Here is a 22,047-nt window from a genome sequence, read left to right as displayed (position 1 = left end):
GCCAGAGTAGCATAGAACTTCCTACTCCCTGGGCTTCTTAGCTTAAGCTCCTTTCTTTTAAACCAGGCTCCCTCACTGTGTCCTCTGTCCAGAGAACTTTCTCCAGATGAACAAGAAGTATAAATTCTCCTGTAGTTCAGGCCCTGGGCCACTGGCCTCCTCCACATTGCCGTGACCACCTTCTGTGGACTGACAGAGCCTGGGTCAAGAACCCCAGTGGTTCATCTGGGTAAGTAGGTCCCAGAGGCACACTGATCCCCACCTCCCATGTGCACCGAAAACGTTGTAAGCATGATTGTTCCTGAATAGACCCAGGAATTGCCAGTGTGGACCCAGGTATTTTCTGGTACCATTCCTTCCTATTCCAAGAAGTATTAAGCAGCTCATGAATAACCAAATGAATGGGTTGGCAGGAGTATGTAGGCAAGGGTGGAAGTGGTGCATAAACAGCATTTTCTCTTCAAGGGAGATTTAAGTCTAAGGAGCCATCTCAAGTCTGGAATTCTTTCCCATTCTCCAAATGCATGCACACATGTAAGCACACACTATCCCAGCCACCCTCATCCTTTGCTCTAGTGGGCCTGCTAGGTCAGATAACCCCAAAAGCAGTCAGCTCTCTGGGGCTCAGCTATTGACGTGCAGGGTCTGTGCAGTCTGTGGCATGCCTATTAGCAATCTGCCTCCCACTGGGCTGGCCTCGTGGTAAATAAACTTTCATGTTCTTATTGAGTGATGGCTGGTGGCTCAGAATCGCTCCCCTGGATCTGTTTGAGGTTGATTCTGTGCTCAAAGCCATCATGCTCTCCTTTGCCCCCTCACTGCTGAAAGGTTATCATTAAAGAGAAGAAAGGAGCTTTGATTTTTGTTGCTGGGCCACCAGCTTGGATCTGGGGCTCTGACGGAGGTGGGGGAGTTTGGTTTTACCCCAAGCGTTGTGGTCAAATCCCAGCCCTGCCATTAGCAGCGGGGTGATTTTGAGCAAGGGAGGTTGTGGCACCTCTCTGATCCTCAGTGTCCTCCGTGAATGTTCAGGGTTAAAGAAGAACACGTACTTGCTTCTTCAACTGCAAAGATCTGCAGGTGTGTTAGTTGCCGATCATACTGTAAACCTGGTTTCCACATTCTGCAGCCCATGTTCTAGTCCCTCAGAATGAGGCTGCTAGTCTGGGGCCTGTAAGGGGCTTCCATGGAGATTTCTGGAATGTTGGGAGTTTCCATAAAGTATCTTTGACAAGAACAGAATGGGTAGAATCAGGAGCAGGATCCAGGCCACGTCTGGCAGGCAGACAAAGCTTCCCCTGCAATCTTGACCTTAACCCTGTCCCAGCGATATCCCCCAGCAAGAGGTCCCCCCGTGGATCCGCTGCCACCCTGTGGTCTCTGTTATTCCTCTCCTCTCTTGACCTGAAGTGGGAGAGACTGCATTTGAGCTTTCTCGTTTTTGAAGACAAAAGAAACACTGGTCTAGGGCCTCCATCCAGCTATCTGGATAGCTAGATAAATAATTACTATATAAATAAATAAATGAAAATAAACAAAGAAAGCCTCCAATGAGCTTGAATTGCTGCCGTGCTGAGAGGTAACTGGCAGATTCAATTTAATTATAAGATACAGCGTCGTAATGGGGTGTGTAAGGCTCAAGGAGGATTTCAGTAATGGGAGGACAGCGGGGTTCCCCGCCTTTTCCTCTGGGTCCTCTCCTAACCCCACCGCCTACTTTCCCTCCTTGCTGTGTGGGCTGGGGTGGGTGGGGGAAGCGGGTAGCTGCCTGGGCTTGGCTCTGCTGTTGGGGAGATCTCACCATTTCCTTGTCCTCTGCTTCTCACTGGCCTCAGCTCCCAAGGTGGCCCGAGTTACAATGCCCTAGAGGACAGTCCTCTCTGCAGAAACGTGTGGGAGAGGAGAGACAGCAGGGGGAGCTGGACAGCCCTCCCTCCTTCCACCCCAGTGAAGGTGCGCAGCATTCCTGGATGAACAGGACCCACCCCGCGAGGCAAGGCATGCCCACTGGACTGTGAACCAGGCAGCTGTGACTGTCTTGGCTGGGGGCAAGGACGTGCTGTCTCCTGTGCTGCTTTTCCTCCCAGAATGTGGAGGGGGCATTCACAGCCCACTGGACCTTAGCCCACCCCTCTGCACCCCTAAAATCCCTGCACTCCCCACTCGCAGGACATTTTGTTCTCTCTCTGCCCTCTTCCCTTGTGCCAACATCTCCCCCGACCCCTACTCATTCAGCAGCATGTGAGGTGCCTGAGGGCAAGGGCTGGACATTCCTGCCTGACTCCAGAGATCAATTCTTTAAAGTCAGCGTGTGGCCCTTCTGGGACCCTCCCAGTTAATCCTCTGTGTTCAGAGTTTTATGTGGGCCATAAATAGGTGACAAGAAGCTTTGTAAGCCCATCACTAAACAGCAGCCCCACCCCTGCTGCCTGCACACCCTGAGTAGGCAGGCACTCTCCACGCTTCCCCACTTCACCCCACCTCCCTGCCTCTCCAGTCCCTGAGAAATGAGCTCTCCAGGGGCCTCACGCCCACAAGGGCTTCTCAGTGCTCCTGACCACCTGACAGTGATGCCCGTGACTCCATCAGCAGCACTGCTGGGGGGGGGTCCCCTCTTCGCACTGGGGTCTCTGCTGGTCCGCTGGGCTATATGCATGACATTGGGACTGCATCCTGGAAGAAGGGCACAGCAGGCCTGGGCTCTGGCACCAAATGGGCCTGGGTTCTAATCCTGGATCCTCCATTTCCCAGTTGTGTGACTTTAGGAGAATTGCTTGACTTCCCTGAGCCTCACCTGTACAGCAAAGCTAATAATCCATACATTCGCCAATCTGTGCAAAGACTAATTTCACAAATCAATCTTGTATGTATAACCTCTTATTGGGTCTCTGGCTTTGCAAAGATCTTGGCCTCAAAAGAACTGTAGGGGCTGGGGAAGGGAATACTTGGAGGCAGGCTGGGACTTTGCCTGCCTCCTTTTTGCCTTCAGTCTTGGTCTTTCGGGAACTCTTGGTCCTTCTAGAAATAAGGAAAACAGAGATGCCTTTTCCTGCGTGGCCTCCCAGCCCTGACAGACTGAATGGACAAGCCTGAGCCTCCCCAGGGGTAGGACACACAGCTGTCGAGCATCTGGCCCCATTCAAACACTAGTCACGACTTCCAACTTTCTCTTAGGAAAAGTCTAACAGCCCTCAGGCATGTGGCTTTTGGCAGCTCCTGTTCCTCACAGGGTGAGTGGAAGACAGACTGGAGGACAAGAATGGCCTTCACGATCCTGTTTCTCTGTTCCCCTACCTAGCAAGTAACTCACTAGGATTCAACACCTTAAGTTAGAAGCGGGCTGAGGCATCCTTGCACTTGGGATAAAACTGTTTGCCATAAAATTCTTTAACCAACATTATTTAACATCCCCCACGCTCCACCCCTCTCACAAAGGGATTGTACTGGAAGTCCAAAGAATCTCATTCATGATTAGCTTTACTAACCTCAGCACTTACTAGCTATGTAACCTTGGGGAAGTTATGTAACCTGTTGGATCCTCAGTTTCCCTTCTGTCAAATAGGAATAATAACAGCACTTACCTTAGAGAGTTTTGATGAGGAATAAAGAAGGTAAGGCATGCAAAGTGCTTAGCCCAGAGACTAATGAAGCATAACAATCAGAACATGGCAGCTTTCATTGTGATGGTCAACTACATGAACTTGGTCCCAGGTGGGCAGACCCTTGGTGATGCTGGCCAAGGGAGAGGGGCAAGGCTGGGCTGTACCCAGTCCCCAAAGGGAGTAACCAGTGTCCCACTTTCGGTGTACAGAGGAGTGGGGTGAGCTCTGCCAACCTTGGGTCCCATGTTGATGGCCAAGTACCCCAGAGAAAGCTGATGGCTGTGTTGGAATTCCAGGCCATTCATCAGTTGGGAGAAAGATTCCAGGCAGTGTCTGAGGGTAGGGGAGGAACCCAGCCCTCCAAGGAGAGAAAGATGACAAGAGCTAGGCAAGGTGTCGAAAACCCAGCCCAAAGGGCTGAGACTCCAAATTAGTTAGGAATCGAATCTCACAGAGAATGGAGACAGAGCATGGCATGACACACCAACAAGCACCCACATAGAGGCAGGTGTACGACAAGCCTCACCACTCAGAAGCTGTGGGACTCAGGACAAACTCCTCACTCCTCTAAAATGTCAGTTTCTTGTGAAATAACAAGGAGAATAACACCTGTGATCATAAAGTTATTGTGAGGGTGAAATGAGACAAGAAAAGTTAATGCCCATTGTGGCTCAGCAAATGTCTGCCATCTTTTTTCCCACCTGAGATGTACAGACTTAAGCCAGTAAGCAGAGATTCGAAGAAGCCAAAGGATAGATGACCACATGGGCATGTAGATTTCCTGCAGGCACACGGGATCTGAGACATAACAGCACAGATAATTCTAGACCCCACAGCTGGTGGTGAGGAGTTGCTAATAATGCCTACCTTGGCTGCATGGGGGATGGAGCTGTGCCAGCCAAATAATGGCATGGCTGGAGCAGGCTGGAGAGGGCAGGGCTGGCAAAGGGTTACCCCAGTGTTACAGTGTTAAGCACTTCCACTGCCTACCAAGCTGTAAGGTGCTGATCGGCACATGATCAGCAGGTGTATGAGGGAAACTTGCTACCTGCGGGAGCTAGTGAGAGGGGCTGGTGGGTCACAACAACTTTTTGGAATTATCACAAATGACTGTCAACTCTTCCTAACTGACAGTAACTTGACATGAAATGTTATAGAACTCATTATTTCAAAAACTTAATTTAAGACCACAGCTGTTTCAGATTCCTCTTATATGAATTTAATTGGTATGTAATAGCATAGTTAATTAAATACAAATCAATAGTTTAAAACAACTAATTGATACTTAATATGAATGGGGAAAAACTTGGTTCTAGTATAATTAACTCATATGAAATAAGCAATGGAGTAACAATTATGTCTTTACAACAATGTAAAGTTTATAGTTATTTAATAAACTTAGAATTAGCAAGCAATGAGATCCAAAAATTATAAAACAGGTGTTATTGGGCTATTAAACATTTATCACTTGTCCTGGAGGTCCAGGGCCAGGAACTAGTCAGGATTAATATACCTTTGCTACTCCACTTTTCAGGCTTCTTTATGATAGAGGTTGATCAGAAAATTATGATCTTTGCATGATGTATGGGCATCATTATTGCCTGGGATATGAGTAATTATGCTGAAAATAGGAGTAGGCAGAACCGATGCAGAAAGCAGTTATCACAATCAAAGTGAAAACTTTCCAAACAGGAGACCCCAGGATTCTGCAATCAGCATGGCATTGCTGGGCAGAATGGCTACGGATGGCTGTTGATAGACAATAACCAATGAGAGAGACCACTGGTAGACACCCAAAACAAAGACAAAACTAGGGACAATCTCCAGCCTTCAAGGCCTTTTGCAAGGGCCTCCCACACCATCCCACAGCCTGAAGCTCTCTTTTCCTCGTTGGGACTGCTGCAGTAAGAATTGCCATTCGTGCAGAAATAACTTGCATGCTGCCTGCCGACTTCTTTACCAAACTATTACCTGTCTCTGACTTTTAGTTACCTTTTCACAAGTATATGTCTTGTATAGCCAACTGGATTATAGTATCTTTGGGCTAGAAAATTTGCCTACTATTTTTTTCTCTTGCACATAGTGCCTAGTACTTAGTGGCCTCTTTGTGAGTGACTGTGCATTGAACTTTATACCAGTCACATTTATTAATATGTCCTCGTTCCAGAGGTGTAGGATTAATGCTTGTAGCAGAGTCTACCCATAGGACCCAACTGCTGTTTCCCCCAACAAAATGTTTACCCTTTGAGGTCAATGCAGCTGGTTAAAAATATTTCTTCAGCCTGGAACTCCTTCTCACATGATCATCCAAGTCCTCTTCACTTTAGAACCTTGTCACCTCGAACACAGGAAGTCCAGAAATGTACCATTATCACCTGTGACTTAATAGGCTTCCTTTGTCATCACCCTACTCTGATACAGACATCACTCTTTGTCCAATATGTCCAACAAAAGAAACTGGGGTCATCCTTGCCCTCTTCCTCTGCTTCACCCACTCTGTCACTTAGCACCACTGTCTCTTCCTGGAATGTCTCTGATTCATCATTTCCTCTCCATTCCCAAGCCCTCTGGTCCCTTGGCCTCTCCCATGACAGCCACCTGGCTGGTCTTCCTGACTGGCCTCACATTTCCAGTCTATGTCACTGGTAGCTACATGCCAACCTGGGAAGTATGCCACCTAATAGTTCATTATGTCTCCGTGGAGAACTCACTCTACCTCTCTGCATCTCCACTTTCATATCCGAAAAAGGAAAAAAGGAGGGGGGTAGAATTTGATGATCTCTAAACCGCGCTTTGGTATTTTGTTTCTACTTATTGAACTCACCCTTATTAGGTACTTCATTCTGGGCACTTCTGCCCATGTGTCGGCTCATTTGTTTTTCACATGAATCATGTGAGGAGGGTCTTACTATTAGAATCGACGTTTTATAAATGAGGAAACTAAAGCTCAGAGAAGCCTGAGAGTTGCTCACTGGTAAGTGCTGCAGCACGGCTCCAGCCAGCTCTGTTAGTTTTGAAGCCTCCCCTGCCCCATGTGGCCTCCCTGTGAGTCCAACCAAGCCCAGCTGCTGTCTCCACCAGATGATCTCAGGCACTGTCTGGGGAATGGGAGCTATTTTTTCAGCCCCTCCTCTGCTCTCTATGTCAGTGTGGCAGGGATGAATGTCAAGATAAAGCGGAGGGTTCTTCCCTTGCTTTCTGATCTCTGGCCATCTTCAGAGAGCGGGAAGAAGCAGGAGATGCAAGCCCACCATCTCCCACCTGGAATATGGCAGCAGTCTCCCAGCCGGCTTCCCTTCTCTGAGCTCATCTCCTCCCATCCATCATCTGCACCAGTGCTGAAGGGATCTTTATGAAATGCAAGTCTCACCCGTCTTTCCCCTGCCTAGCATTCTGTGTGGCTCCCCACCTCCTTTAAGAGAGAGCCCAAACTCCTGGGTGAGGCTCATTGGCTGCTACAGGACCTGGTCCCTGGCTAGATCTCCTGCCTCATCTTTTTTCTTCTGCTACAGCCACACCAAACTGCCTGCCAATAATATTCTGTTTCTTGTTTGATAGGCTTCCAGGGATGTGCTCAAGTCTACTAGCTTTAGGTGGGAAGAGATTAGTCATTAGCAAGCACACCTGAACTATTATGACTGGGCAAGTTGGGGACAGGACAGGAAGGCCTCCCACAAGCAGCCATCCAGATGCACTTGATGGCCTCAGAAATGGTGCGGTAGCAGAGGCTGGTGCCTGTCTGTTGTCACTGGCTCCATCTTCAGTTACTTGAGGGCACATTAGTGTCTGAACAGGGCAACCGGGCAACCAGCAACTGCTGTCCTGGCCAACACGGTCCTCACCCTGGAAGCAGGAACACTAACAGCATTCCAGCTTGCCACTGGGTGCCCGACATGCAGACACGTAACCAGCCTTCTCTCCCCACCTTCCCTCTTTCCTGTCTCTTGTAGCTGCCACCCCCATCAGATCTTACCCACCCTGGTAGCCGCTCCCCAGTCACCTGGGGTCTCCTTAGCCGGGTGTGATGCTGCTCCCTGAAGGCAGCTTTGTGCCCTGGGGGGTGGGTTCCAGAGAACCATGGCCAATGGAAATTGCCAGGGCTCAGAGAAGACCCACTGCTCCCTGTCCTGTCTGTATTCATTTGCTAGGGCTGCTGTTACAAAGCACCACCAGCTGTGGAGCTCAAACAACAGAAATATATTGTCCCACAGTTCTGGAGCCTAGAGGTCCAAAGTCAGTAGAGTTGGTTCCTTCTGAGGGCTAGGAGGGAAGGATCTGTCCCAGGCACTCTCTTTGGCTTGCAGATGGCTGTCTTCAAGTTTATATGGCGTGTCCCTGAATATGTGCCTATCCCTAGATTTTCCTCTTCATAAGGACATCAGTCGTAGGATAAAGGTCCATCCTAATGACCTCATTATAACATGATCACCCCTACAAAGTTCCTATCTCCAAATAAGGGCTCACTCTGAGGGACTGGGATTAGGACTTCGATGTATGAATTTGGTGCAGGAGGGGAACACAGAACTAGGTTATTAGGAGAGTGAGGAATTCGACCCCTAGCACCATCCCAGCCCACGCCACTGATCTGTGCTCTAGTCTCTGGTTTGTCTTGATTTGCAGCATCTGCAGCCCTGCGACCCTGTACTTTACCCTAAGAACCAAGCCAGAAATAAGCTGTGGGTTCCAGCATGGGCACTGCATTGGCCTTAAACTGTCACTTTACTTCTGAACCTCAATTTGTGAAACCGAAATGGAGGAAATAATTTCTGACTTGCCTATGTCACAGAACTACTTACTGTGAGCATCTAAAAAGAAAGGGAATATGACAGCATCATTAAAAAATAAGTATCCCACAAATATGAAATAATACCACTGTATCACTACATTACTAGTAAGAATGAAGAAATTCTAAGGCTAGAAAACATCCCATCTGCACCTTCTGAAATGGAAGAAAACCCATCCCATTTAAAAAGCCATCCTCTTTTATTCCTCCCAGGAGGAAATCCCACTATGTTCTCTAGGCTTCTCTTTCTATAAGCTACAAGTTTCATTCACTCTACAACCAACCCCCACTAACATAAAAACATTGTACTACAGTGAAGCCTACTTATTTTCATTCTGACCCGAGTCAAAGGGAACCCTTCGTTGCCCCATATTTTGTAACCAGCCCTTTCATTAAGTCAGCAGACTTTTCCTGAGCACTTGCCATGTGTCAGGCACTGTGCTTGGTCCTACGGGCTCAGAGCAGGAGAAGGCACAGTCCTGATGCTTCTGGTGCTCAGAGGCCAGAGACCAGGAGTTCCCAAGGGTGCAACCTTCTCTTCTCCCTAAGAAACATACCCTGCTCCGATCCATTTTTCTTTGCACAGGCAGTATTCATAAACCTTCCTTGTTCCTGGGACAGTGCCCTCCACTGCCCCATCTGCAGGTGACTGTGGACTTCTTTGTCCTTTTAACCAGGACCAACTCCTTTCATGGTAATTATTTTTCCATAGCCACCTTTAGAGTATGTTGGTTCTGCCACTGATAAAGCCAAAGACATCACCCCCAAAGCCTACTTGGAAAAGACCCCATCATCTTACTGTTCCAAAATGGGCATCTGTGATCTGACTCTCAATGGGCATCTGTGATCTGACTCTCCCATTCATCTCCATGCTATGGGACAAGGAAGGTGACAGTCTGATGGTGGCTGGTCTACCTCAAAAAGAGAGATTCCTGTTCTTTCTGTCATGTTCTATCATCTCTCTCCTAATAACCTAGTTTGGCTTGGTGGAGTCTCCCCAAGCCAAAGCAATTGCCTCCAGCTTCCTCCTTGTTCTCTCTATTGTTAGTACCTTGGACAATATTCACCTCCCCACTTGGGTTTCCAGCCTTTCCTCCCTCCCCTCACTTCACTCCCTGCTGGCACACTTCCTCATGTGAACCAAATGACTTCTAATTTAGCTCTGCAAATCTCTCCAAAGGACATCCCAGATTTTCATATATGGACAACTAACTAATTCTCACTTCACTCATCCTCCAACCTGCTCGTTCTTGCAAAGATCCCAGTAGCTTCTCCCCACTTCTCTACAAAGGCTCAGTCAGAGAGCCCTCGCACTTAATAAATTTCTGCAGTGTGCTTATTAGCGCCTTGTAATGTTGCCGCCTAAATAATTAAGACTAACCCACACGTGTCAAATTAAATGAGCCAAATACATTGAGAAATTGCCTCATTCTCAATTTCTTTTATTAATCAGGTTTTTTTGAAACTTCTTTTCCTGCTCATTTGCAAAAATCAAACATAGTCAGTGAGACTCTCAGTTATTATATCATAACCGCTTGCCCACACAGCCTCTCCTCAAGCAGTTGCCCTGGGGGATGTCCTAGTATGTGGCAGAGGAAAGATTGAGTTCTCTACCCAACTGAGATAATCCAGATTCAACAGATTGCTCACACTCTCTAAATCTGTAGGAGAATTGTTCTCCCTTCCATTTGCCTGAGCGTTCAGTGACAGTCCAGTAGACCAGCTGGAACATTGGCCTAAATCCATCCAGCATCTTCTGCCCTTCCTACTCAGTGCTCGCCTGCCTCCCTCCCAGGCTCCTGGATTGAGTTGGGGCTTAGTCCAGGAGCCCAAACTCCTTTTCTTATTAGGAGCCATTGCTGATGTGCTTTAGATGGGCATAAGAAGTCAATGGCAAAAATATAATGGGAATCATCAACAATTGTATCATTCTAATGATGAACAATGTGTGTGCAATTATAATGGGCTGGTTAACTCTGCCTGTCGTCAGCGTGTTGAGGTTTCAATACAGTCTCCCTCAAGAGGCTATTGTTCCAGGGAGCTCAGCACCTCCTCGCAGCTTGTACTTCCGCTGGCCCCCTCGTGGCAGGCTGCATTCCTGCCTCTTGAAGGTGGTTGTCAGAAAGAATCCACAAATATAGTAAGTAAACATCAAAGGGGCTTTGATCCACAAGGCCCGCGACAGAGCAGGAGCCCCTGAAGAAAGGGCCAAGGCCTTGAATGAGGGAACTTAACATCGTCAATTTGGGCGCCTAAGATGTAAGGCCGTTTGAAGTGAGGGCGGTTTGGCTGAGCCTTCAGACGCCAGTGTGGAAGGGAAGGAAGAGAAGTGAGTGCCTTTGGAAATGGTGCCCTCAGATCTGCTTCTCTGCTCTTTACTGATAGTCAATAAACCCCTTTAAAGAATCAGGAGATCAAAGCCAGCGACCTCCCTGGGCCATGGCGTTCTGCCACCTCCTGCCATGCTTTGTTTTTCTCTAGGGCAGGAGCCCCTGAGCTTGACTTATCTGTGTCTCATGGGCCCTGCACTCCCTTTCATCCTGCTACGCTTGGCCGGTGGACCTGGGCTGCAGACGGTGGATGGAGAAGGAGAAAGAGGAATGACCCGCTCTGTCTGTCCTCTCAAGCCTGGACACTGACTGGCTGGGTTCAGAGAGACAGTAGGTGTCGTGGGAGAAGGTGCTGTGATGCATCACTCACTGGGACCCTCTTTCTCTGAGAAACCAAAGGAAGGAGCAGGCAGGAGCCCAGAAATCCTGGCAAGGGCCGGGTAGAGCTGCAGTCACATTCCCTCTTCTAGAAACCAGATTCCTTATCTATTTACCAAGTTTGTGGCAGCTGTCACATTTGTATGACTTGTATTCTACAAGGTGGGGTGGGGGTTTAATACAATCATGGGAAGTCATTTAACATAGTTGAACCTCAGTGTTCCCATCTGCATAATATCAGTTGAGTGGCCCACCTGCCCACCTCAGGGGGTTGTTTGGGGGTAGAGGGGGTCAAAAAAAATGAGTGGGCCATTGCTTCAGAACCCATAAAGTCCTTAAGACAAATCAGGATAAAAGCACAAATACCAGAGAGGAAAGCTTGCCTTCTTGTAAGGCAGATGGACTCCAATTTAATGTTCACACACATAATGGACACTATTTACAAAATACTGTGCAAATAAAAAAAAATTGTCTCTTGCATTTGCTATCTGGAATTGTTATTCCATCTTGTTTTTCCAATTGGGTCAAAGCCCTGTGGAGTCTGTGTCTCTCAGCTATCTCGACCCCTGTGCTCTAAGTCTACACTTCGTAAGTGCTTGATGATGGTGCTAAATTGGGCCTTGATATAGGAAGGCACAGGATTCTCTAGCACCAGAAATGCACCCTCTCTAAAAGGTAGAAAGAGCTCTTCTGCCTATACCTTAACTTCTCTGTCACCTCGCTGCCCTAAACTCACACAATCACTTCTTCATCCTCCTGAGTCGCCCACTGTGTCCAGTTGCACTGTTCCATCCTAGACACCACTGGATAGATTTCGCATCACCCTGGCAGGTCTGGCCACAGTCCCAAGTTGATCTGAGCATAGTCCCCAAGCCTGAGATACAAAGGGCCTCAACAACCCAGAGTTATGGTTATGAGCATGGACTCAGAGCCAGACTGCCTAGGTTCAAAGCTCTTGCTTTACCACCTGCTAGGTCTTTCATCCAATGCCACTAACTTCATATATCTGTAAATGGGGATGATAGAAAATGGGGAAACAGGGTTGTTATGAAAAAATCAAAATGAAGAATTGCTGGCTTAAAATTATGCTTGGAACCTAATAAGTTCCATATAAATGTTGGCTAAACAAAAAAGCACCTCTGTTTATAAGAGCAACAAGCTCCACAGGCCCCTGCAGAGGGGCCTCTCCTAATGCCTAACCTGTTCCCATTCCCAACTCACCTACCTGTGCTTCTCTTCCAGAGCTGGGCCTCCAGAAGAGAGGATGCTGTCTGGTGCTGGGCTACATGGCCAAGGACAAGTTTCGGAGAATGAATGAAGGTCAGTGAGAACCTCCCCATCGTCCCGGGGGTAATCTGGAGGGAGGAAGTTATCCCCTAGAGCCACAGGACAGAGGAACAAGGAATAAGAACCTGGGACCTCTCTGAACAGGACAGTGGGAAGACCAGTTTTGTTTCCACAAAGTCATTTGTACAATAATGTGGGGGAGCATAGTGAATGCCTAAAACACAGGATGCTTATTCAGGAGCATCGTCTTTATGCAATCTTCCCTTCTCCCTTTGTGTCCCTTACTTCTCTTCCTCTCTCTTCCCTACCATTTCTTCCTCATCCCACCCCACAGCCAGCCCAATTAAATCTGCTCCTATTCTCATTTCTAATCCAGACCTCTCCACCTGCCTCCTCCATCACTTATGTTTCTTGAATGCCTGTTGAATAAACAGCACTATACAGGCACTTAGGAGAATACTAAAGAAGAATAAGGCAATGTCTTTATTCCCAAAGAACTTACCCTTGGAAACCTGCCCCTTTTCCCAACTCTACTGACCCTACTTCTCACTCTTACTCACAGGCCATTCTGTCTTCCTCTTGCACTGGCTTCATTGGGTCACTGAAGCACCTACCTGTGCTTCTCTTCCAGAGCTGGAGGACTGGAAGGCTTGAGAAATGTATTGACATTGGCATGGAGGCTGGGAGAAGGAGTGCTGTCACTTACGGGTCTGCTGTAATAAAGAACCAATCCTCTCCATCCCTATCCATCTGTCTCCATGCAGCTAGTAACCCTCTCCATCAGATGCCACAGACTGTTTGTCAGGATTCAAAAGTAGATAAACAATGGCTGGGGATGCCATTTATTCATTAAAGTCAGACAAATGAAGCCTTGGATCCCACCAGCCATGCTTGCCGTGAGCTGAACCCCTCCCCTTCCAGGGCCCAGGGCCCGTATCTCCTCATTCCCCCTTCCAGTGTGAAGGAGGTAGCTCCTTTCTACCATCTCTATCCCCAGAGCATGACCATAGCATGGTCTCAGTGCCCTCTTTCCAAGCTCCTCAACCGTCTCTCCTCCCAACCCTGACCACGACACCCACATCCCTATGCGCTCCCCATGCCTGAGACTTTGCCAGCTGTGGGCCTGTTTCCAGCACCCATCATGGTGACAATCTGACAAGAGTTAGGCCAACACAATTAAGCACAGGAAGTGATCACCTTCCCCATTTGCTGCCTGCCTGAAAGAAGCCAACAGCATCAAAAAGCTACTTCCCATTTGTAGGAACCCCGTGACTGAGTACAGCCAGAGTTGGGGGCCGCATTTTCTGTGTCCTGCCAGTCAGTTGCCTTTACTGACTTTTCTCTTTCTCAGCCTGCCTTTCCCTCCCCAACACCACTGCCTTGACAAGACTGCTGGGCAGTCACTTCTAATTTGTGGGAACTGACAGCGTGCCTCTGTCCGTGGTGCTGAATAGACATGTTCTCTTGCTGGCAAAGCTCATTAGAGAAACTCGAAAGAGGTTTGTGGGGATTGGGGAAGCCAAAAAAGTCAGGAGCTGGGCTGGATTTGAAACCCAAAGCTCCAGGTGTCTGACCTCAGCTTTTGGATGGCTGAGAAGATGAGGGGATGGGATGCAAGCTGAGCCAACATGTGTGATGAGTTAGAAATCTCAACTAACAACTCAGACAGGGTAGGAGGAGGGTGAGGCAGTGGGGCAGAGGAGAGACACACAGGTGGGTCAGCTTTGGCTCTGGAGGGCTGGAAGGCAGAGGTGAAGGAGAGGGAGGGCCCTGGAGGGAGGAGGCGCCTCTGCTTCCACTCCAGCCAGCCTTGCTGCCCTAAGGACCACATTATACGTTTCTCTCCCTCTGAAGCTCATGCCCCCAAACTTCAGCACATCTGCAGATAAGAAAGGGCATCAGAAAGCATATGAAGCTGTCTTATATTTATAATGATCTCATACCAATACTCAAAATCATTAGAATTTCCACATATTAATAATTTAAATGGAATAGCAGCCATGACATACATAGATCAAGAAATAGAAATTTCTGTCCATGCTACATGACACACCTTGGTATAAATTGAACAATTGGTAAAATAGTGAAAAACAATTATTTTTCTCCCAGTTGCTAGGATTAGTGAGATATTAGAACAATTAGCTTCTTCTTCCCTTAAAGATAAGTTGGTGATCATTATATTTCCCATTTAGAATAAATATAAAAGACCTCCTTGTGCTGTATTAAAGCATATTTGTTCTGTTTAACAGTATCTAATAGGGTGCCTGTCACCCAGGGAGAAGTGCTTCCCTATTTTATTTGTTTTCCTGTTAATTTGGTGTCCTTTTATTTTCTTCTCTCTCCACTCCTCCCTCCTCACTACATTCCAAAAAATAACAGCTTGAGAAGGAGCGAGAGGAAAATAATGAATGAACAGGAGCTTTATAGATCTGGGGTTTATCACAAGTTAGAGTAATCGCAATTGGTGCCGTTAAACTACACAAAGCAATAAAAAGAAAATGCTATTCAAAGATCATTTAAGGAGGCATGTGATAGTCAATGAGAGGTTTGCTCCATTTGGGAGTGCTTAATAGCTTCGTGGACAGAATCTGCAGTCTTTGCAGGAATTGAGGTGGTTGGTAATATATGGAGAGTGTATGTGTGGGTGTGCGTGTGTGTTCTCTACTGTGTGGACTCAACACAACTGAGCCATCAAAAGGAGATATGAGCAAAAATCAACAAAGGGCAGGCAAGAAAGGTGGAAGTAAAGACAGACTAGCCATAACAACATCACATTTGTTTGAGATCATTGCCTGCCTGTGATTACGCACATGTGCTTTATATAGGAACTGCTGATGAGTGATTATTCAGTTATTCATCAAACATTTATTGAATATCATAAAAATAATACCAATTTCTCACAAGTCCCAGACATTGTTCTAAGCACTGGAGCTATAAAAGGAAGACACAGGCCAGGCACAATGGCTCATGCCTGTAATCCCAGCACTCTGAGAGGCCAAGGCAGGCAGATCACTTGAGGTCAGGAGTTCAAGACCAGCCTGGCCAACACGGTGAAACCCCATCTCTACTAAAAACACATACACACAAAAAAAAATCAGCCAGGCATGGTGGCGCACACCTGTAGTCCCAGTTACTCAGGAAGCTGAGGCAGGAGAATTGCTTGAACACAGGAGGCAGAGGCCACAGTGAGCCAAGATCCTGCCATTGCATCCCAGCCTGGGTAACAGAGTAAGGCTCCATCTAAAAAAAGAAAGAAGAAGAAGAAGGAGAAGGAGAAGGAGAAGAAGAACAACAGTACGACACATTTCCTGCCCTCAAAGAGCTCACAGTAAAAATACATCTCAGTGTGTGTCACCTCCACAAAGAGATCCTGACTTCCACCTACCTAAATTACAGACACCCCTCTCCCTGCACCCTGTGCTCATCACGGCAGCCGGTGTGTGTATCGAGTGGCAGCTATTATGATGTGTGATTATTTATTGGACTGCTTCCTCATGTGCTGTCAGTCCCACCTAGAGAATCAGCTGGAGGAGGGCAAAGACTCCTGTTCCTTCCTCTCCTCTCCCTGGGCCTTCGCCCAGTGTCTTGCACATAGGGAGTAGTCGCTCAGCTTTCATTTAGGTAATTAACTAGGGCCCTGAGTGACAATGGAGGAATGTACGAAGTCCCCCGCAGGTGTCAGGTAGGTCTTGAAAAGGAGTACCTCAGACAGAGCAGACAAATTTGGAACGCTCCACAAAACGGTCTCCCTGTTCTAGGTGATTCCTAGAGTCTACCTTGGTGCTCACTCTCAGGCTTTCTTCCAGTTCCAGTGCTACAGCCCCTTCCTGGGAGGCAGGGTCCAGGCAAGCCACGGAAGGAGGGCTGGGTGGGGAGGCCTTCCCCAGGGGCAGTTACTCTTCTTTCTGTACCAGTTCTCCTTCCTAACCCCACCTACTGCCAGCCCATGCTCTTAGGGCATCTTTAAGTAGATCCAGCCTGCTCTCACTGGTTCCTCAGCCACATCTCCAACACACACATGAGCATGCACACACTTGCATGCACATACATGCACACATGCATGCACACACCTACACACATGTATACACATGCACACATACACCCACATGTGTGCACACATGCACACACCCTTCACCTCCCCTTACTGGCCCTCCCCCTTTACGGTGTTTCCCTCCTGGAGATCCAGACCACTCACCTTCTAACAGCACATGGCTTCCCCAGACCCGATCTTATTCCCAGGCCAAGTAGAAAGCTGTCACATGTATCAGGAAAGGGGCTCTGCCTGTCTCAGAGAGCTCAGACCTCCTCTGTTAGAACTGGCAACAACCCTAGAGATTACAGTGCAACCCAATAACTCAGCATGGCCCAAGAGCATGCAGCAACTTGCCTGGGGCCCATGGGAAGTGGCTGGAAAAGCCAGGACCACAGCCCAGGGCTCCAGACACACAGGGGTCTTGGAATTCAGGAAGAGGAGGCTGAGACCATGAGCAGAAGGGAAGCCTCTAACACTTTAGCTTGGTTTCATTTTTCAGGGTGGTTGGAAAGAGAGGAAGTGGCAAGGCAGGGAGAAGAGAGGGCAGAACACAGGGAAAACTTGAGTTGACATGCAGAAAATCAGGGAAGACCTGGAGTGAGGGACACAGACAGAGAAGACCATTCCTAGGGAACCAGAAAAGCTGGCAGGCCACAAGACTCCTGAGAAGGGAAATGAGGAAGAGGATGTTTAAAGGAGGGAAGAAGCAGAGGCACCCAAGTTTTGACCTCGCCTTCAGCCATCTGCCTGGGGCCAAGGGGGGCCTGCACAGGAGGGTTCTCCTCCCTCACACTGGTGCCCTCTCGAGCTGCCCATCAGGGTGGGTGTCAGTTTCCCTGGACTTTCAGCATGGCAATGATGGCTGCTTCAAGAGAGCAAAGGAGAGCAGAAATGCCTCTGGGCGCTGTCCCTTTCATCTTTCGGGGCGAAACACTTGTGAGTGATTAGCAAAGGCAGCTTCTGCTTGCTGGAGACCTCTAGCCCTCTGTGGGAAGAACTGGCGCACCCAGGAAGGGGAAGGCTGGTTCCATAAATAACTAGCAGCCGCTTGTGTGGCCCACAGCTCCTGAACAGCACCACGGTCCCAGTCCAGGCTCTGTGCGCAAATGCCCCTCGCTAGCAGCACCTGTCCTCACCTCCAAGCCTTACAGGGGAGTCAGAGCCCTGAGAGGTTGGGAATCTGGCTTCTTCGACAGCTCTAAAATTCTTTATGATGGCGTGAGAGCCTGTTCTTTCTGCACCCTTGTACACTAATTTAAAACAAAATGAGTCTAAAGCATCTACTGTTTCCTGCCTATAGAAAGAGAGGTGCCACTCAGCTGGGATGTGTAGTGGGAGGAGGACCTAAGAGTGAGGGGCAGGCTGTGTGAGCTTGGACAAGCCCCTAGACACTCAGATCTCAACCTTCTCATATGCAAAATGGAATCATGTTGCATAAGATGACCTGTATGTCTCTAAAATGTGATGATTCAAAAATCTATCTTGGCTCTCAACACCCAGCCCACACCCTGTTCTCACAGCCCATCCCATAATTTTAAATGTCTTGGTCACCAAAGGAACCAGTAGAAAAAAGTCAATGGACTGGCTTTCCTTGGCAGCCTCTGAAGGTGGATCCGTGTTTCTTTCTCCCATCTGTCACTAAGGGTGAACTCAGGTCATATCAGCTGTACGCTGGGTGGCAGGGCAAGAGTCTGGCAGGCCTGCGGGATGAGCTGTGCTTTTTCCAGGGCAGAGGGGAAGCAGGAGGCCAGGGTCCTTGGCCTAGGGACCTGACCCAGGGGTGAGCGGGCTCCCCTGCTGCCGGCAGCTCTTCTCACTCTGCTGCAGCCGTACAGTCTGGCTGACGCTAAGGGCCGCAGTCATTTTCCTGAGCCCATTCCTTCACTGCCTGCCGAGCCCCCGGGATGTTGGCTAATACCGTCGTTTTGTTAGTTGGGGCTTTGGGGTGCATTTTTTCCTAACTCCATTTTTCTTACTAATGTGTTTTCTTCCACTGGGGCTGCAAAGCCCGTTATTTGTATAACGTCCCTGTTTATTATTTATGGCAAGACTCAGATTTCCAGGGCACTTTATGATTGTTATTTAATTCGCTTGGTGTCTTGGAACAAGAGACCTGCCGTTTCCACTCTCCAGCCAGGATCTGAGGGAACATTCCAAAGCTTTTTCTCAGCCCATTCCTCCAGCCACTTTTCCTACCAGGAGTCCTGCCTCTCTTAGACTGTGGATGCCTATGCTACAGACCCTGCCAAGTTCCTTTTTTTTTTTTTCTTACTGAAACAAGGCTTCATTCTGCTAGAGTACAGTGGCACCATCATGGGTCACTACAGCCTCCAATTCCTAAGCTCAAGCAATCATCTCATCCCAGCCTCCCAAGTAACTGGAAGAACAAGCATGCACCACCAGGCCCAGCTAATTTTTTAAATTTTTGTAGAGACAGTGCCTCACTATGTTGCCCAGACTGGCCTCAAGCAATCCTCCCACCTGGGCCTCCCAAAATGCTAGGATTACAGACATGAGCCACTGCACCCAGCCAAAGTTCCTTTCTAAACTTCCCTTTCCCTCACACTCATACCCAATCCTCACCAAGTCCTACGGATGTTATTTCCTGAGTGCCTCCTGTACCCACCCTCCTCTCTCCATCTCGTGCCACCAACCTAGTCCCTGTCTCCAGCCTCTCTCCCCTGGACTGCATCAGGGCTCTCCTAACTGGCTCCTTGCATCTGTCATGCCCAATCCCCATGCCCAGGTCATTGTCCACACTTCAGTCAGAGCAGTGTTTCAAAATGCAAACTGGACCATGTCATGTTCTTTTTGAAAATATTTTAATGGCTTTTAAAAAAATATATTCAAGTCTGGGCACAGTGGCCCATGTCTATAATCCCGGCACTTTGAAAGGCTGAGGCAGGTGGATCACCTGAGGTCAGGAGTTCAAGACCAGCCTGGCCTACATAGCGAAACCATACCTCTACCAAAAATACAAAATATTAGCTGAGCATGGTGGCATGCACCTGTAATCCCAACTACTCGGGAGGCCGAGATAGGAGAATCGCCTGAACCTGGGAGGCAGAGGTTGCAGTGCGCTGAGATCTTGCCACTGCACTCCAGCCTGGGTGACAGAGGGAGACTCCGTCTCAAAAAAAAAAAAAAAATACTCAAATTGTTGGCATGTTCTACAAGGTGCCATGTGATCTGGTTCCTACCTACAACTGACCTTATCCTACCCCTTAAACACCCTGTGCTCCAGGCCTATGGGCCTTCCTGCTGCTCCTCAAGCAGGGCCCCTGGCATAGGGCCTGTGTCCACCCTGCTCCCACCTCCTGGGGTGCTTGCCACACTCACCCCATCCCCAAACCGTTCATGTGGTAATTCCCGCTCATCCTTCAAATCACAGCTCAAGTCTCTGCTCCAGTGATGCCTCCTCTGACCCACTCCTCCTCGGCCAAGATCCAGTTCCTGTGTTACATGGTCCTGTAGAACAAGATCCTTCCTTTCAGAGCTCTGAGCTCAGTTTGTACATACACATTCATACTGCAATTATTTACTAATGAGATGGGATAATTCCCTTGACCTTGACCCTCTTTGTGGGTGGGAACTGAAGTGGCTCCTTTCACTCAGCCTACCTCTGGCCACTCCTTGAGAGAGGGAGCGTGTGAGCAAGTGAGTGCAGGAACCAGAGGGAATGAATGCTGGAACCGGCCCGTCGCTCCTCTCTGGCAGGAGCAGGCTCTGTGCGGCCCCACAGCAGCGTCCAAGCTCCTGCCCTCTCGGCATCCAGGTTCTCGTCCAGCGTCAGGAAGAATCAGGTCACATGAACGGATTGAAGGGTAGTGTATGCAGAGGAATTTATTGGGCGATGAAAGGGGCTCTTGGCAGAATGGGGAGTTGGAAAGGGGATGGTGCAGGAAGAAGGCGATTGTTCCCTGACACTGCACTGTCTGAAGTTAGTCTCGTCTATCCATAGTCTCCAATGCCCAGTTGCTGCCCTGCTCACCACTCAGATGCTTGTATCCCCGATGCTCAGCTGCTTGTGTTACTCTGCCAGCTGAAGTCTTTTTATGGGCACAGGATAGGGATGTGGCAGGCCAAACAAGCAACATTTGGGAGAAAAATTGAGTCACCTGTTTTCACTAAAGGCTGCAGTTCCAGGCTTAAGGGTGGGGTTTAGCTGGGAGCGCAGTTGTTCTGTATCAGTAACACCTGTCTCCCCTACCAGTCAGTTGTCTCTGTTTGGTCTCCATTAGATCCAAGGAGCCCAGCACAGTGTTTGAACAGAGTAGACGTCGACAGCAAAGTGAGGACAGTGACCTTCTCTGCCCCTAGTCAGTAGCTCTAAGATGCTGGGACTGGATAATTTGACAATCATTGACTTTTAAAAGAAACAGTGGCAGTCACCTGGAGAGGAGAAAACTGAGACTCAGGAAAGGGATGTGATTCATCCAAAGTAACACAGGCAGCGGGCAATTGTCTTGGTCCCCAGAAAGTTTACCTCCACGTGGGGAGATTCAATATACTTCTGTGGAGCATCTCCTGGGGCTTATGGCAAATGCCTCTGAGCACCTCCCAGCAACAACTGCCAGGACTTCGGACTAGAGAATTTCCACCTGAGGGCATTTATTCCCTTGCTATGAAATGTTAGCTGTCTCGGAAGGTGGCTGCACAAGACCCACCTGAAATACTCATCCTGTCTTTGGTGATGTCAGAGAAACATTCTAATGGGGACAGCAGTGCCCCGAAGAGTACATAAAATGGAAATGATTTCTAGAGGATCAAGCTGCCTGTGGAATTCAAGGACGAGACACTCTCAGGCAGGGAGTTTCTTCTCCCCTAGAACTGACTCTGGAGCTGTGTGAGGTGCTGCTGGATTCGATCGACACACGGACAGTGCATTAAGAACAGCTCTTGATTGACTCAGGAGCTGTTTGGTTGACAGACAGCAGTTCCAATGTGAATGGACACCAACCTGTTTCGAAGGTTACTACTTTGATCAGAGAAGGTAAAAACAGGTCTGCATATGAACTGAATTGCATGCTGTTTTCCTAATAGTGATGGAAAAAAATGAACAATGGTAGAAGCCTCTGTGTTTAGGTTTTACTGAATCATGGGCAGTGACCAATGGCCTGGCCATGTGGCCAGGCAGAAGGGCAATGGAAACCTGGCCTATTAATGGGATGCCCATGTGAAGCACAGCCCTATGGAAATTTGAGGGGTGCATTAAAGCTGAACAAGTCAGTTCCCATCAGAAGAACTCCCTTCAAGGTTCAGAAGGTGACGGGAATCGACACGCAGATAGCCCCAGGTTCTCCCTTGAGGTGGCCACCAGAGCTCATGAAATGGGTAGATAGGGAGGCACGGCAGCAGTGTAGAGATGGGCTGAATCTAGACATGTTCCCTTTGCACCCTCTCAGGCACATAATTCCAGCAAGAGCTATTCTGTCTGCCAGCAAGACAGACAGAGACTGCCAGTGGCTATGTGGAAGATTCCCTGGTGGGAAGGCTCTAAACACAGCTGGCAAGTGAGACTGATGCGGGGGTCTACAAGTGGGTCTTGTCTAGAATAGACACTGACCTGACTCTGGAGTGGGTTTTCCTTACCCAGTAGAAGATAGAAGTGCTCAGAGTGTCATTTAAAAAAAA

The 22,047-nt window shown here is 48.5% G+C and overlaps 1 protein-coding gene across 1 annotated transcript in view; it reads left to right on the top strand.

Moving 5' to 3' along the window:
* Nucleotides 1-3,665: 3,665 nt before the first annotated feature.
* The window catches only part of KIRREL3 (kirre like nephrin family adhesion molecule 3), a 135,930-nt gene continuing 117,548 nt past the window's right edge, over nucleotides 3,666-22,047 (top strand). Inside the window, exons 1-2 of the mRNA XM_031933838.1 lie at nucleotides 3,666-3,711; nucleotides 12,336-12,413. Coding sequence (XP_031789698.1) covers nucleotides 3,666-3,711; nucleotides 12,336-12,413 — 124 coding nt within the window. The remainder of the gene's footprint in view (nucleotides 3,712-12,335; nucleotides 12,414-22,047) is intronic.

Source organism: Piliocolobus tephrosceles, chromosome 13 (assembly GCF_002776525.5).
Source record: "Piliocolobus tephrosceles isolate RC106 chromosome 13, ASM277652v3, whole genome shotgun sequence".
Classification (NCBI taxonomy): domain Eukaryota; kingdom Metazoa; phylum Chordata; class Mammalia; order Primates; family Cercopithecidae; genus Piliocolobus; species Piliocolobus tephrosceles.
Note: the sequence above shows the minus strand (reverse complement) of the source record. Positions and strands in the feature narration are given on the sequence as shown.